We start from the raw sequence: 16778 nt of genomic DNA on the forward strand, positions 1-16778 counted from the left end.
TATCAGACTCTAATATTGGGGAGTAGCTGGACTGGCACACAGGGCCCATCTATGATGCCAAAGCTTTCATGTGCTTTAGGGTAGGGTAACAGAACAGCACAGTTGTAAAATTCACTGAACATGATTACTTCAGTTTTAAATAAAAATGATGATTTGCAGAAAAATGTAATAATAACAGAAAACACAAGCAACTTTAAGCAAAAATTTTTGTGATCACATGAATTAGGTTAAATCCGAAGATGATTGTCTTAGAGTTTCTCTTTCTGTAATAATACACTGTGACCAAAGCAACTTGGGGAAGCCAGGCATTATTTGGCAAACACTTCCATGCCACTGTTCATCAATGAAGTAATTCAGTACAGGATTCCAAACAGGGCAGGAACCTGGAGGCAGAAGCTGATACAGAAGTCATGGAGGTGTGCTGCTTATTGGCTTGCTCGCAATGGCTTGCTCGGCTGCTTCTTTATAGAATCCAGAACTACTAGCCCAGAGGTGGCGCCACCCACAGTGGCATTGGTCTTCTTCATCAGTCAGCACTTAAGGAAATGTCCCTGGCTGTCATTTTATTAATGGCAGGAGCATCTAAAATATCAGCAAACTCCCCCCCTCTTTTTTTTTTTTCAAGACAAGGTTTCTCTGTGTAGCTTGGTTGTCCTGGAACTTGCTATGCAGACAAGGCTGGCCTTGAACTCATAGAGATTGGCCTTCCTCTGCCTCACAAGTGCTGGGATTAAAAACACGCACTGCCACAACTAGGCTAACAGAATTTATTGATACAGCATTCACTGTAGTTCTCAGCTTGTATATTAGTTTCTGTTTTTATCCATCTTATATTCTGAAACTTTGCTTTCTATCTCCCCATTTCTGCCTCTTGCCACCCAAGATAGTGAAAACAGTTTTTGAGCATGACATCAGCAACTATTTATGTGTATTATTTCTTATTTTGTTATAGTCTACCATAGGTAAGCTACTTAGTGCCTCCTCAGAGTTTCTGTGGTAAATTTGTCTTAACTCACTGCCTCGTAAACTACTTCCTAGAAAGTACTATGTCTCCTGTTTCCTATATAGTAAATGATATGGATACAAACAAAGCAGATACTCAATAAACATGCTTTGATTTTAAAAAAGAAGAAAAGAAAATGTCCCAGAGGCATGCCTACACACTTATAGATACATTTTCTGAATTGAGCCTCCCTCTCCTCTAATGACTCTAGCTTATTTCAAGTTGACATAAGACCAACCAGGACAACAATATTCAAAGAAAGGAAACATCATCCAATTAGCTTGAATTCATTGACACTGGATACATGTTCAAGATACAAAGAGGAGCCACTACAGTGTTGGCCATTCTTGCTGTTTAGATGTGTAGAACAGATTACTAAGGAAGTTATTTATTATTTTTGACATAATACATTAACTTGAGTATACCAAGATTAATCATTGATGTTAAAGAATGTTTACACTTCCTATAAGTGATAAATATTTATTTAATAAAATTTTCAAACTGAATTAATAGGAACTTAGCCTGCCAGACTGACAGGATACAGGAACCATGATAGGACATGGGTTAGAAAAAGATGGCAATGTTAGTATTATATTTTCTACTGTAGCAAAGCATGAGGTAATCAAGGCATATAAGAATTTGAAATTACCAAATTGATCTCTGTATTGATTAACTTTGACCTACTTTAATCACTGTAGAAAACTGACTATAATACAAGTCATTACAAATAAATAAGAATTTGTATATTATATGTTTTCAAGAGAATGCATTTTTATTGCAAGTTGATACAGACCTTAAATAATGTCAGTGTTTGCCCATAAAAATTTCACTTTAGAAAATGTCTGTCAGGCCAGGCATTGGTGGCCCACGCCTCCCTAGTCCCAGCACTAAGGAGGCAGAGGCAGGTGGATCTCTGTGATTTCAAGACCAGCCTGGTCTACAGAGCTAGTTCCTGGACAGCCTCCAAAACAATACAGAGAAACCCTGTCTCAAAAAAAAAAAAAAAAAAAAAAAAAAAAAAAAAGTGTCAAACTTTGACCCATTGCATATCAGAAAGACCAAATGCATTTTTTTCTAATTGTGAGAGGTAAAATTCTTGTAATAATTTCAAGCCTGCTCCACAATTAACACTTAAGTATAAATGTTAGTGATAATAGTCCTTTGTGTTTATTTTAAGAAAATGGGAAGGAGGTGCTCCATTGCAATAGCTGTTTGTATCTTCTTACATTCCCTGACATTCTGCTCAGCTTTCTGAGTGTGATTTTTCAAGAAGAGATTATGTTTGACTATTTAATGGCAGTGCAGCTATAATAATAAAATATTCAAGCTTGGTATTCCATGTGCCTCCAGATGCTCACACCAGAGAACTCCCAACACTCCTCCACTGCGCAGCGAAGTTTGGCTTAATGAATCTGGCTCTTCATCTGCTGCAGTGTTCAGGGGCAACATGGGCAGTCAGGATGAAGAGTAAGGATGGTTCTGACCTGCTGCATATTGCTGAGCAGCATGGTCATGAAGAACTCAGGAAAATCTTTGAAGAGTTCATGGTAAGTTTTTCCCTCTCCTTATCTCTGCAGCTGGTTCTTTATGTGTGCATATAATATAAACATGAATACATTGCTGTTTTGAAAAATATGCCCTCCCACAGCTAGTAACATGGTGACAGACAAAAGCATCATTGCCTAAAAATTGTCCACCATCTTAAATACAGCGTCATAAGATTTGTGACCCACTCCACTTATTTACAGAAATCTGACCCCCAGCCATGTTCACCTGCCATTGAATCCCATTGTCCTGGTGGCATCTAGAGAACTTTCTCAGTATTGGAGAAGAGGTGCAGAAAGGCAATGAAACTATCTGTCTTCATTTCTTTGAATAAGTGTCTAGATAAGGTATTATTGGGTACATGAAAGCAGACCAGTAAACGCTGGATTAAAGCAGAACATTTTGGCAATCATTCAGAAAGTGTGCCCGATAACAAAATTAATTTACATTGTTCAAACTTGTTTCTCTTCATTTTCTCTCCCTGTTGAGTCTCCATTCCTCATTGCTTCTGTTGAAACCCCAAATTTCAGAACACTCTAGATAAATAATAGTTTAGTGAGATGACAACAAGAGAAAGATTTTAGAAGGGAATATTATCTCGGTAAGTAAAGCATGCACATGTCTTCCCATGATCGAGTTTAGAAGAGCCACTGCTCTGTAACAGAACAGAAGAAGTGCATGTTTTGCTTCAGAAAATGAATTATTCTTGTGAAGGTTCTGGGGAAAGTTGAATGTGACAACGATTATGGCAGTGAATATGTCACAATTTATCTTTGGATTCTTGCAACGAATATAATTGTATTGCCAATAAGAAGTTAATGTAGAAAGATACAATACTATAAATTGATTCTGTTTGTTTTAGCCCTTAGTGGTTTACCACAGAAATTAATCAATTATTAGTGTTACAAAAATAGTGACCATTTGGAGTTCCCGAAGAATAAAATGGTAATCAGTGGAGCACTTTTCTCCATTTACCAGGAGTATCAAATTCTTTATCAGGAGCTTCTGAATGCTGTCTACTCTCTAAAGTTCCAAGAGAACATATTTGAACATACTTAAAGACAAAAATTAAAATAAAATACACACAGAGCACATAATCAAGTTAAGGAACCACAGCATTTCAGTCTAAGGCCTTTACTCAGAAGCATGCCTCACCTGTATTCTGCTGCACTGTAAGTGATGACAGACACACATGCTGGTGATTGAATTCATTCTACTATGTGTCCTCTATTCAAGGTCCTTGATCAGTGGATATGAACTGCATCTCAGCGAAGTCCATTGTATCAGCTTTACATTACCTGTAGCATAGTCATTTTGTACTCTCTGAACTGCAAGTTTCCTAAATACTATTCTCTAATTTTCAATCTCTGGTGAACTCTGGTTTAAACTTCTTCAGCTGTCGTTACTTACAAAGATAATCACCAACTTTCAGAGTGATATTTCCTCATGAGAACTGCATGTGCTGCTAGATAGCACTTCAGAGTACCCCGACAACTAGCCTTATGAAAGACACCATAGGCCTGTAACAGAAAGACTGACAGATAGTAAACTATTTTTTGTTTGTTTGTTTGTTTGTTTTGTTTTTTCTTGCATGCTCTCAGTATCTCTGCCTCTGCTTCTGTACTGATTCAAAGTGTATGCTATCATGGTCTCTAGGTGACTATTCAATCTGTGATATTAGCTTATTATTAATGTTGTAGGGTTCAGCTTGATCACTATTGCATGGAATTTGTGAAGTGACTTTTACAGGCTATTGTAAGCTATCCCTTTGCCAAGTGTTTCTAGAAAAATGTGTCATTGTAGATTAGACAGATAATCATCTTTCCATGACTGAGCATGTGACTGTGGCTGCACTAGGAGGTGGCAGATCTGCAAATGCATTTTAATGACTATAGATAGCTTAAGCTATAATTTTCAAGCAATCAAATTCCCTCTTATAAATGTGTGATTAAGAAACTGTAAATATGAATATGATGTGGTGACACTCTACTTACCAATTTTGTATAAACAAATCTAAGAGCCATAGCACCTTCATGAAGCTATGAAAGATAACCTGTCGTTGATGCTATCTATTCCAAGTTATCTTAACTGTGTCTTTAAATGTGTGTCTAAATTGAGTAGCAAATATTTTATATAATCGTAATGTTACTAAAATATTTTATTGTTTTTTAAATATTTACTCAACACTGAGTCAAATTCTAACCATATATATATATATATATATATATATGTATGTATGTATGTATGTATATCCTCAAACTTTCCTAGAACTATTTTCCCCAAAGATTTTGAAGGACACACTGTTCAAGTTTGAGGCTTACATTCCACCAATGGACCATTTGTTTAAAAAAAAATCTACCTACTTCCCTACCTATTTACATACTTTTCACTTCAAACATTCAAACATAACCTGGCCTTAACCAGTTTGCTGATTTATTCTATTATTCTTAATCTTTCATCAGTAGACATGGTTGACTTTAGAGTATTACATGGAATTATATTCAGTATGTTGTGCCATAATAAGTGGGGAGGAAAAGAAGCCAATTACAACTTCAGAATAATATAGTCAAAAGGCATCATCTGCTATTCACAAACCAGATGCATCCTTACCTTGGAGTCAACTATGTAGAGGCACGAAACAGGGCACAGGAGGAGTAGAGGAGTCCTTAAACCATAGTTTTGTGTTTTATGACGTTTTTCTATGTGAATGAAACACTTGATTTTTAACTTATTAACAGAGATTTTCATTGTAAATATCTTTTAGACTTAATGGTTATTGGATTTTATTTTCATTGTGATGAAATAGCCGAAACAGGAAGCATCTTAGGTGGAGACATTGGTTTTCTCTCATAATTTAAGGACCTCAGTCTGTCTTGAGGCAGTGGCTATGGCCCTATGGTGTCCAGAGTACGCAGAAATTGCTCATTCATATCTCAGCTCTCTGGGAGGAAAGAAAGGAGAATTCCTGTGCACCACTGTCTTTCTTTCTTCGCCTTTCTTGTTCAGTCTGGAACGCTATCTCCTGAGATAGTAACCCCATTCACAATAAATATCTCCTGAGATAGTAACCCAATTCACAATAAATATCTCCTGAGATAGTAACCCCCATTCACAATAAATATTCCCCCCTCGATTAATCATTTTTGTTTTTTAGAAATATGGTTACAATCACATCTAAAAATATAACTCCAAAGTACTGTAAATATTTCATCACCCAGTCACCGTCACAAGAAAAATAAACCATCACAGCTTTCTAGTACCTGTATTTCTTTCAGGCTACTGTTATTTCTAGATGTCTTCCCCAGCCTCCAGTGGATTCCCATACCCATTTACATATTGGCAGCACTAATTGGAATTAGGGGGCTATGAAAAATACAAATTGCTAGGGAAGTAAGGGTAGAGCAGGAGGAGGGGAGTGGGGTGAGTGTGTGACCATATTTCATAGAATACATGTATGAAAATGAAAAGAATATCAAATCCATATATTTCTATAAATTACAGAGGATTTTAAATAGTAAATTATGTTTTAGTTTCTCACAATGGAATTAATTTGAAAGGTGGCTAGACAAAGATAAAAGACTTAGTTATTAATCCTACAACAGGATATAAACCACAGCTTACTTAACAGAATTCTTGGGAAAATCCTCAACAATTGAAATAGCAAATAGCAACACTGAAGATTACTTCAATGATGTAAAACCTAAATTAAAATAATAAAGACAAAGAAATTGAAAACAAAACTGGAAGCTGTCCTCAAACTGAATGGACTTTGAGACCCAAGATAAAGTATGCTGCAAATATTGCTGTGTTTAAAGCAGTAATACTAATATATCCTTGCAATAATTTGTCACCACATTAATTCCCATCAGTGGAAAGCCTTTAACAAAATGAATGGTTACATTAAAGTCCCAAAAAACAAGGAAAATAAATCCTCCACTATACAACATTAAAATAGGCTGGTTAATAACTGGAAAAGCAACAGACACTAATTTTAGGGCTAACTTTCAGGAAATATCTTTGACTACAGTGATCATATTTTTTGGTGTGAATATTAAAAAGTTCTACATTGTAAAGATTCTTTAAGGAATTTTATCAAATCAGAAAAGTGATTTCCATGTATTGTCAATAGGACTTCTGAATGTCAGTCTATTACTCATATCTGCAGTGAGGTTACTGTGACATCTTGCCTACTAGCCATCCTGGCCTGTGGACTGTGGCTCAAGTGTGTAGGTATAAAGGTGGCAGGTGTTTGTGGATGGCCTGAAAGGAGAGAAATGCTGTTGTGTTCAGCTATAGACCCTGATCTTTTCTTCACATTAAATGACTGAAGTAAAAATGTGGAGGCACTTTGCAGAAGCCTTGGTAATAAGAATTAGTTGATTGACAAAAGCAAACAATTTGCTACTCAGTGGTCAGGCTTTGTACTTGGGCTTGTGACAGTCACTCTTCCTGACTCGTTGTTTGCTCATTCTAAGCATTGGAAACTTAGCACGTCATATGTAAGTATGCGGTTCTCCCATAATTGGTTCCCTTTAATTAAGTATACATTAGTATTATATGTATTTATATTGAAGCACCTCACTCTCCTCTCTCTCTCTCTCTCTCTCTGTCTCTCTCTCTCTCTCTCTCTGTGTGTGTGTGTGTGTGTGTGTATGTGTGTGTGTGTGTTTCTATTGTATGTATTGGGAAGCTCACAGTGGGAAATAGCTGCCTTCCAGTGAGCACGTGCTTAATCTATATTTACTCCTTGATGGCTACCGAAGGCAAGTGTTCAAATTAACAACTTGTTTTTCTCACTTATTGGTATCTTTAATCATATGTCAATAAATTAACTGGTCATGGTATCTAGAATTTTTTTAAACTCTGGCATGTGTATGTCATTGTGTATGTATGTATGTTCACATATGTGCAGGCCAGAGGTTGACATTAGGTGTCTTCCTATATTGCTTTCACTTTGTTACCTGAGGCAGCGTAGCTCCCTGAACTTGGAGTTTAGATTTAGCTAACTGGCCAGTTTGCCCTGGAGCTTGGGGATCCTGCCTCAGCTTTTTAGTGCTGGGATTACAGGTAGCTACTACATCCACCTGTATTTCTTACTGGAGCTAGGGTCCTCACACTTGTATAGTAAATGCTTCATCTACTAAGCCATCTCCATGCTGAAAAGACAGTTTCAAAGAATGCATAGCTAGATAGCCCAACTGTTACCCATAATATATATAGTTTCAATATACCAGACTTTGACTTCAGTCATCACTGGTAGGCAACCAAGGTCAATACTAATAGCCTATATTGTTATAGGAGTCACTTGGACATCCCTAATGAACACCTCAAAATGGGGTTTCTGATGCCTGGTACTATGATTTTTGTTAGATGGTCCATGGCTCTTGGATGGATGCAATATTCAGCCCTTGGTGACATAACATTTAAGCTATGTATATATATATACATAACTTTAGGTAAATAAAAAATAAATCCTCATAGCTTGTTCAAATACTATTGGTATTATTTTTTCCTCTGCCCTCTCTCTCCTGTATTGACCTTTATCTGTTGTCCTGAATTAATGTCCTCTCCTCTTCCCCATTTTCCTTCCAAATCACCTGTATTCCATGACTTTTAGACTGTTTCACATCTCAGTTTTCTTCAAGGTAAATTACAATTGATAAATGTATTTTGTTATTTCTGTTTTGATAATATAAAAACATATCTATAAACAAAGTCTTAAGATATATGAAAATGTATTAATAAAACAGTGACATACACTGAAGGTCTTTGTTAAACTGGGAAATGTGTTTACAAAGTTAATTCAGGTACTGTAATCCTTTAAAATGTTTCTTTTATTATTGTCTGAATATGAGAGTGCATGATGTGTGCAAATGTGAGCAAATAGGTGCCACAGACAACTTTGTGGAGTTAGTTCTCTCCCTTTGCATTTATGTAGATTCAGGGATGCAACTAAATTCATCAGGCCTGCCCAACAAGCACTTTTATTGGCTAAGTCATTTGATTGACCTCTACCTTTTTTTTTAAATTTTGTTTTTTTTTTAATTTGTGAGACATTTTAGCACAATTATATGGGAAACAAGTTTGCATTTTTCCTATCAGCTTATTATTTATCTGAAATAGTCTAACACATGTAGACAGTTCTGATAGGAGTTGGTGGATTTCTCTAAGGAAAATGATTATAAGATTTTATAGTAAAGCACATGGATCCAATTCCTGGCTATAATAACATGTGCATTCAATTAAATAGGTTAATTTTGCATAATATGAGAAAATGGAACTCTCTTCAAAAAAGTATGAGTACAAAAGACTGAAGTCCCACAATAGCAAATATTCAATGACAAAAGTCTCTTTTTATGCTGAACTTCTCAACAGAGTCACAACCTATCTCCAAGCAGGGGTTGAAACACATGAACAAAAATGTCTAGAACCCTAGATAAGATTTTAAGTACATCAAATTGGAAGGCAGTGTCATAATTAGCACAACAGAAATCATGTAGAATTTGTATGGATAAAACATAAATGAGATTTGAAAATGAGATTTATTAAGGAAACACACACAACATATCTGGGAGAAAGGAATGAAAGTAAAGATGTTGGAAGAAATCAGAGCCCATGAGAGTCCATTTGGTAACTTATACTTTTGACAGCATCCATGTAATTCTTTGACTTTCTTACAACAGGACATAGAAGAAATATACTATGCCTATTGAAAAAAAAACTTTAACTATAGTACTTTCATGACATACATATCAAGAAGTGTTTGTGGAGTACAAACAACCCAAATCACCTCATAATACTATATATTTTTAAATCTAGATATTTGTAGGTTTTTGTCCACTTTGCTATCTATGAAAAATACCATAATTACTTTTCACACATCTTTTCACAAGTTATATCCTCAATGTCACATGTATGAGAGATAGCTGAACTCAAACCAGAGAAACTGTAATAGTGACTTCCCCAAATGTTTTATTAACCATAAGAAACTAATTAGGAACTATATCCGTGGATTATACATCATTAGAATGGCCATTAGGGAAGGTATTTCTCATGGCTATTAACCCTGGTGTGTGAGACAGTTTACAGTAATCTTAAAATAGTGTAGGAATGGTTTCACAAAGCCAAACAAAAAATCATCTGTAATTGCTAGTAACCGCTACTCACAGATACCACAGCAATTGCTTTCTCTGTATGTAGCTGTTGACATAAATGATTCATATCTCTCTGAGTTTCTAGGACAGTTAGCAATATCTATGTATTCTCCCCTTACGCATACACAGGATAGCCTATTTTGTTAGTTTCCATGATTCACTACCCATTACTCCACTTCCCTTGGGGAAAGAAAAACACCAAAGGTCAGGGAGATGACAGTTCATCTTTGTTGCCATGCAGTCCACTTTAGGGGGAAAAGGATGAGAACATTATCTGAATAGATCTCAAGTGTTGCTTTGAGTAAACATGTCTTAGGGTTTCAATTGCTCTGTGAATAAAACATCACCAAGTCAAGTTGGGGAGGAAAGATTTTATTAGGTTTACATTTCTACATCATTGCTCATCATCAAAGAAAGTTGGGAAAGGAGCATAAACAGTGCTGGAACCTGGGGTCATGAGCTGTTTCAGGACTGTTGCTTACTGGCATGTCCCCCCTCTGGATTGCTCACCCTGCTTTCCTATAGAACCCAGGAATAAGCCTAGGGTGGGCTCCACCTAAAATGGCTTGAAACCTTGTACATTGATCACTAATTAAGGAAATGTCCCTTTGACTTGCCTGCAGCCCAATCTTATGGAGGCATTTTCTCAGTTGGGGTCCCCATCTCTCAAATGATTCTAGCTTGTGTCAAGTTGACACAAAACTAGACAGCAGAATATGTACTGTAGCATTTATTTCACAAGTGAAATCAGCCTTCAACCCCCAACAAACCAAGTATTCTATAATATAAATATAGACATTTCAGATTTCTTCAATGCACATGATGAATTATCTCTATAGCTAGGGGTTGTAATATATTAAAAGCACTATTTTGTAGAAATATACATGAGAATATACGTAATTATATTAGTGTTTTAAGTCTTATTTCAATGTCTTGAAAACCCAGTTTCCCCTAATTGTAAGATAAGTACTTTAATTTATCGTTACAAATTGAACAATAATGACTCTTGGTGGAGTTATTGCTTTTTCCTGGCCACCCTGCATCTCATTATCCTGAGCAAAAGGAAACCTTAACCTTGGGAAAGAGGTCCTGATGTCATCCCCAAGTGAGATCTACCTTACAATGTTTACTCAAATACCTATTTTTGCCTCAGCTTTTGGAAACTCCCCACCACCAAGAGAGCCCATCAGTGTATAGTTTAATCCACTTCCTACTTTTCCTCCTACCAGAGAAGGTATAGAGCAGCTGAATGGTGCATGCAGCCACTGGGCAGTGTGAAGTCAGAAGTTACAATAGCTCAGCGCTTATCCACAGTGTATCAAATATCATTGCTGTCTGGAATGCAGCCATGGGATCAGAGGACAAGCAACAATATGGTTTTGATTACCTATTGGCTCAGAGGGCAGTTATTCCATTGCTTGCTATATTGAAATTTATTGAAAAACATAGGTAACAAGGACATCCATGGAAGTAACAGCAAGAGACAGTATCCATGTCCTTTCAGTTCTTGTACAGTACAGATCGTTAACCCATTGTCAAATAATTGTCAAGGTGGAGACAGCATCTAATTCATTACCTTTGATATACTTACTCCAGATGCCAGCAGTTCCAGCATCATACTGAGAATCACATTTCTGGCTATGATGGTTAAATGGCCACTAAAACACATTATTATATCTTTTCCCTTTGGTAAGTCTCACATTTCTATTTTCTCCTGAATTTTCTAAACTGCAGTTCTCCACCCTGCCACCACCACCCACCAAGCCCCACCCCACCCCCGGCTTCTTTATACCAATTAAATCATGTGGAACTGACTGGGTCTGGAGGTGTCATTTAAAGAAGATGTAATTGCAGAACATAGGAGAAATCACTACTGGTAATTAAAGCAATCAGTATTGATAACAGAGGATTAGAGAAGAGATGTCATGAAATGCAATGCTTTCATCCTTTCAGAGAGTGGTAGGCAACTACAGAGTATTAAACTTTATTGGGAAAGTTTGATTATTGGAAATTTTTTACCAATTGGGTTTTTATTTCAGTCATGTTTGATGTGAGAAGATAGAAATGTGTATTTACTATAATCTATTACATACTGAATATGTACTTTTTTATCAATTATATAGTATGGTTCCTGCTTTAAATTTATATAAAGTTTTATCCAAGGTCTGACTTCATATTAGAAATAAAGACTTTCATATTAAAATGAAAGGAATACTATCAAATAGCATAGCTCAGAACCTGAATAATACGATTTTCATCCATCGTCTTTTTATGCAGCAATGCTTTCTTTGTGGCACATTTTGATGTGAGATAGTAAATATAATGATGGACTTACTGTGCCTTTAAAATATTATGTAAATGAAAATAGATGGTCACAATGAAGGCTAAAATTTAGGATTCTTTTACAGATATTGACTTTTACTTAAGCCACCCTAATTTTAGTGAAAAGGTCCATTTACTGACTTATTCACGAAATATTGTTGAGTAATTATTAGTTACCAAGCACAGTTGAAATGCAAGCAGACCAAAATGTCAGTCTAATGGGAGGGCATCTTAGGGTTTCCATTTCTGTGATGAAATACCATAATCAAAAAGCAAGTTAAGGAGAAAAGAGTTTATATCATTCACAGTTCAAAATAGCAGCTTATCATCAAAGGCAGGGAGGGCAGGACCTTTTGCATAGCAGCTCTGGAGACAGAGCTGATGTAGAGACCATGGAGGGATACTGCTAACTGGTTTGCTCTCCATGGTTTTTTTCAGCCTGCTTTCTTATATAACCTAGAACCACATGACCAAGGATGGCACCACTCACAGTCAGCTGGGCCCTCCTCCATCAATCACTAATTCAGAAAATGTCTTACAAATCTGCCTGCAACCTGATTTTAAGGAGATATTTCATTTACTGAGGCTCCCTCCTCTCAGATGACTTTAGCTTGTATTAGGTTGACATAAAACTATTCAGCACAGAGGTTGTAAAAACAAAAACAAGGAAATAATGTTTCGTGTGATACATCTGAAAAGAACTCACATTTAAGGCCAAGTTGAAATAAAGTTACCACCTTGCATAGTATAGAATGTAAAAAAAATTGGGGTAGGTATTGTTTTGAAATAGTGAGGGGAATAATTCTTGAGAAACAGTGTTTACATAACCTAAAGCTTTGAAGGAGAAAGCCATGCACGAATGTTTATGTGTGTGTGTTGGGGGTGGGGGGGGAGGAGATTTCCAGCAGGAAAAGGAAAAGTAAATGCCAAGGCCTTAAAATGGGATACATGTGACCCAAATCAACAAGAAAACCAATGTTACTGATGCCCAGGGAATTGGGAAAAGAAAAAATACTAGTTCTAGTTGAGTTTTCCCACATCTGAATTATTAGTTGTTTGTAGAAACAATAGTACAGTAAGTACAGTATGGTTCCATTCAGACACATTTTCTTAACACAAGGTTTAAGATTCCCCATGAAAATTTACAAGAGATGATAGCACCAAGTATGTGTGTATGTGAGAGAGAGAGAGACATTTTTATCTGTTGGACCTAAATGTTCATTTCCACTGACAAACAGCAAGCTGAGATTCTTGATTTGAGTCCATAGCTGAGATTTCAGCCTAAACAAGCACATTTCTCTCATTATTAGTGTTTAATTTTCTTTTCTCAGTTCTGCCGAGTCCACTTATTCAAATCTGGCTCCCAGTAAAACATCAGTAAGCCAATTAATCCATTTCCTTAATGAGAACTCTCTATTATAAGAATGGGTAACTGCATAGACTTTTATTGAACCCATCAATCTTGCAATTGGAGGCAAGCATGCCAATTATCTAAGCAATCTGGCTCATTACTGCCATACTGGCCACATTGCTAAACAAGCCTGGAGCACAATTCAATTGCTCTGGAAGAGTGAAGTGCTTTGGGGTTGAAGTTTCTTTAAAGCCTATTATGTGCTAGGCTAGGTTAAAAGTTTATGAATACCCCCTCATTCTATGTGTTCACTGCCATCTAAGGAGTTTGTACTTAGTTTACACTGGAAGAAAAAAAATCTTGGAACACGTCAAACCTTTGAACAACAAAGTCATTCAATCACTCTAAGGATAGATAGATACCACAAATAGTAAGAACCTTCTTACTTATGATGGTATATCATGATATCATCAGTTTGTTTGTGATTGAGGTTCTTTACAATGTCAGAATAGTAGTACAAAGACATCAAAGATAAAGGGAATGTGTTTGGATCTGGCACAAAAAGTGCCAATGTGTTCCAAATACAGTACTGAGATCTCACTGGATGAGTCCATTCCAAACCTCTAACTTTCTTGTGTTTTTTCCTTCATATTCCAACCTTATGCCCACTGAAATGCCACTAAAGAGGATATTGAAGTCATCAGTATTTCTCATAATCATTCTGAAATTTCTCTCAAATAGTCATACTAAATACCACATGATAGGGATTAAGTAGAGAGAGTTGAATTAAAGACATACACACCCACACCACTGTTCCTGTTTCCATCTGAAATCTGCTTGAAATGGTATCAGGTTGCCATTGTACACACAAAGGTCCTTTGAATTTTATCAAGCCTTAGCAGCTCAACTTCTTTGCAAAAACTTTTGACATTTTATCTGAATTCTGAGTGAATTATTTTCAGACTGATTTTTTCTATACTTAAATGATCACCTATTTGACTCATTAATAACCCACATTATACTTTGCCTTCTCCATTTAGTATACCTCCTGAAATGAAGATAGAAAACAATTTGCCACTATATTTTTCTTAAGTGGATTAAGCTAGAACATTCCCTCAGGCAGGGATAAATAAGGCACTCTATTTTAATTTAGTCTATTTTTAATTTATTAAATGAAGACTTTAATTTTAAAAAAAGGCTTAAGTTCCTATAATCAAGGAAGCCTGAGACTGCATTTAGCATTTAACCAGGGTGGGTGGCTTTTCCTAGCATGCTATTTGGTTATAGGGAAACAGTATAAATATATAAATAAATAAATAAAATAACCAAGGGAGTTTCAGAAAGTGATAAATGCTCTGAATCCTCTTTTAAAATTTTGTTAAAGCCTATTTACAAGAAATAACAATACATTTCTCATACCATGCTTAATAACACTCATTGGCATAAGTAAAATCCTGTTCAGTTTACCCTGCTTTCAGAGCGTTGCCATGACACGTGCTGACATAACTAACATACTAACAAATTCAAGTCTCCAATACAATTCCTTGAGCAGAATGTAAATTTATTGAGGCTATATAAGCCTGTAGATATATATCAATATTTAGACGTTGGTTTAATATTTATTCCACAAAACAATAAATTATATCAGGATGTTCATTGTCATTCTTCCATGCTCAAGAGTCAGTAATTATCTCAGGGGAGATATTTCTCTTTCTTTCTCTCTCTCTTGCTCTCTGTCACATATAAACTTACACACACATGCATGCACACACACACACACACACACACACACACACACATGCACGCAGAGAGAAAGAGAGAGAATAGTTGTACTAATGTCAAATCACAGTTCTTATGAACTTACATTTTGTTGTGTTATTTGTTTGTAATTTGTTGTTGTTTTGCTACATAGCTGAGCTTTTTTTTTGTAATTTGTTGTTGTTTTGCTACATAGCTGAGCTTAAACTTTTGCTCTTCCTGTGGCCTCTACCTCTCAAGTGCTTGGATTAGAGGCCAGTGCCATCATTCCCTGATTACTGTCTGTCAAAGATTAGATCTTTCTGAATAGCCCCCTTGTTCTAGAATTTGCTATACAGCACTGTCCAGCTTTGGACTTATGAGTGCCAGGATTAGAGACTTGTACCACCACTCTTGGTATGAGCTCATGCTTGAATGCAGAGATACCCTCACACCTGATTTGTGGTAAGAGAATCAAGTAGACATGCTGTATGCATTTATGAGTCTGAAATAATAGAACCAACAGGAAGTTGTGGAGGACTTAAGAAGTACTAGAATCTGCCTACTATAACCCTCAGTTTATGAATGAGGAAACTAAAGCATAGAATATAGTTTATATGGTAGGAACTAGAACTGAAATGTTAACTCAATCAGTATGGCCACTGCCTGCATGCCTTAGTACCATACTAGAATGTGTTTAACTCCATCCAAATACTTAGGGAAGGTCTATACACTATTGCCTTAGCCCATCAAATATCTGATTAATGGCATTTTCATATTAAATTATTGTCAAATATATTGAATTCAATTCAGATGGAACTCTGAATGTAAGTTTAGTTTTTTTCTGTATTCTATGTAGTATTTCTAAGAATATAGGAAAAAGAAGCCTAGATTGGAGTACACACCAATAATTCTCGTATTCATGGTGCTGATACACGAGGATAAGAGTACGTGCCCAGCCTGAGCTACAAACTGGGAGCCTGTCTCAATAAATGGAAACACAGAAAACTAAATGTAAATTTAACTCACTGAAAAGGCATTTGCCTAGAATATAGAAAGAAAAATACCCACCATTTTAGATTTTGTAGATTAAGTTAGCTCAGGTAATTATTCTCATATGCTTAATTTTCTACACATATCTTTCACACTGTCCATGGCCAGTTGCATTGCCACAGTTTCACTGCTTCTAACAGTGGGGCTGGGACATCGACCAAGCCACAAAATATTCAACCTAAACACAATCTACCCTGTCTGCAATATGTGCTGGAGCAATGCTGGTGTGGAACATGTGGACGTGAACAACTTATGACTGATCCAGATTAGGGCCAAGGCCACAAGAGGGAGCCCACATCAGACACAGCCTAGATGACCAGGAAGCAATGACAGGATATTTAGTGGGGATAGCCAGCCAGCACAACTGGGGGGGGGGAGAACATTAACAAATGTATTCCTAATGCTACTTCCCCTGCTACCCCCAAGCTGGAACATAGCCTAATCATCATCAGAGGGGCATCATCTACCAAGCAATGGGAGTAGATGCAGAGGCCCATAGTCAAACACTAGGAGGAGTCAGGAGAGCCTTACAAAAGAGGAAGGGGTGCAGGACTACAGAATAAAATAAGCAGGGGTCCTAGGGGCTCACAGAAACTGAAGGGACAACAATGGA

General features: G+C 36.5%; 1 protein-coding gene across 1 annotated transcript in view; it reads left to right on the plus strand.

Annotated features, from left to right (window-relative positions):
* Bank1 (B cell scaffold protein with ankyrin repeats 1) overlaps positions 1-16778 on the plus strand; it is a 239984-nt gene that overhangs the window by 95782 nt on the left and 127424 nt on the right. Inside the window, 1 exon segment of the mRNA XM_051185442.1 lies at positions 2354-2550. Within this exon segment, the coding sequence (XP_051041399.1) occupies positions 2354-2550 (197 nt within the window).

The sequence above is a fragment of the Phodopus roborovskii genome, unplaced genomic scaffold (assembly GCF_943737965.1).
Source record: "Phodopus roborovskii unplaced genomic scaffold, PHOROB, whole genome shotgun sequence".
Taxonomy (NCBI): Eukaryota; Metazoa; Chordata; class Mammalia; order Rodentia; family Cricetidae; genus Phodopus; species Phodopus roborovskii.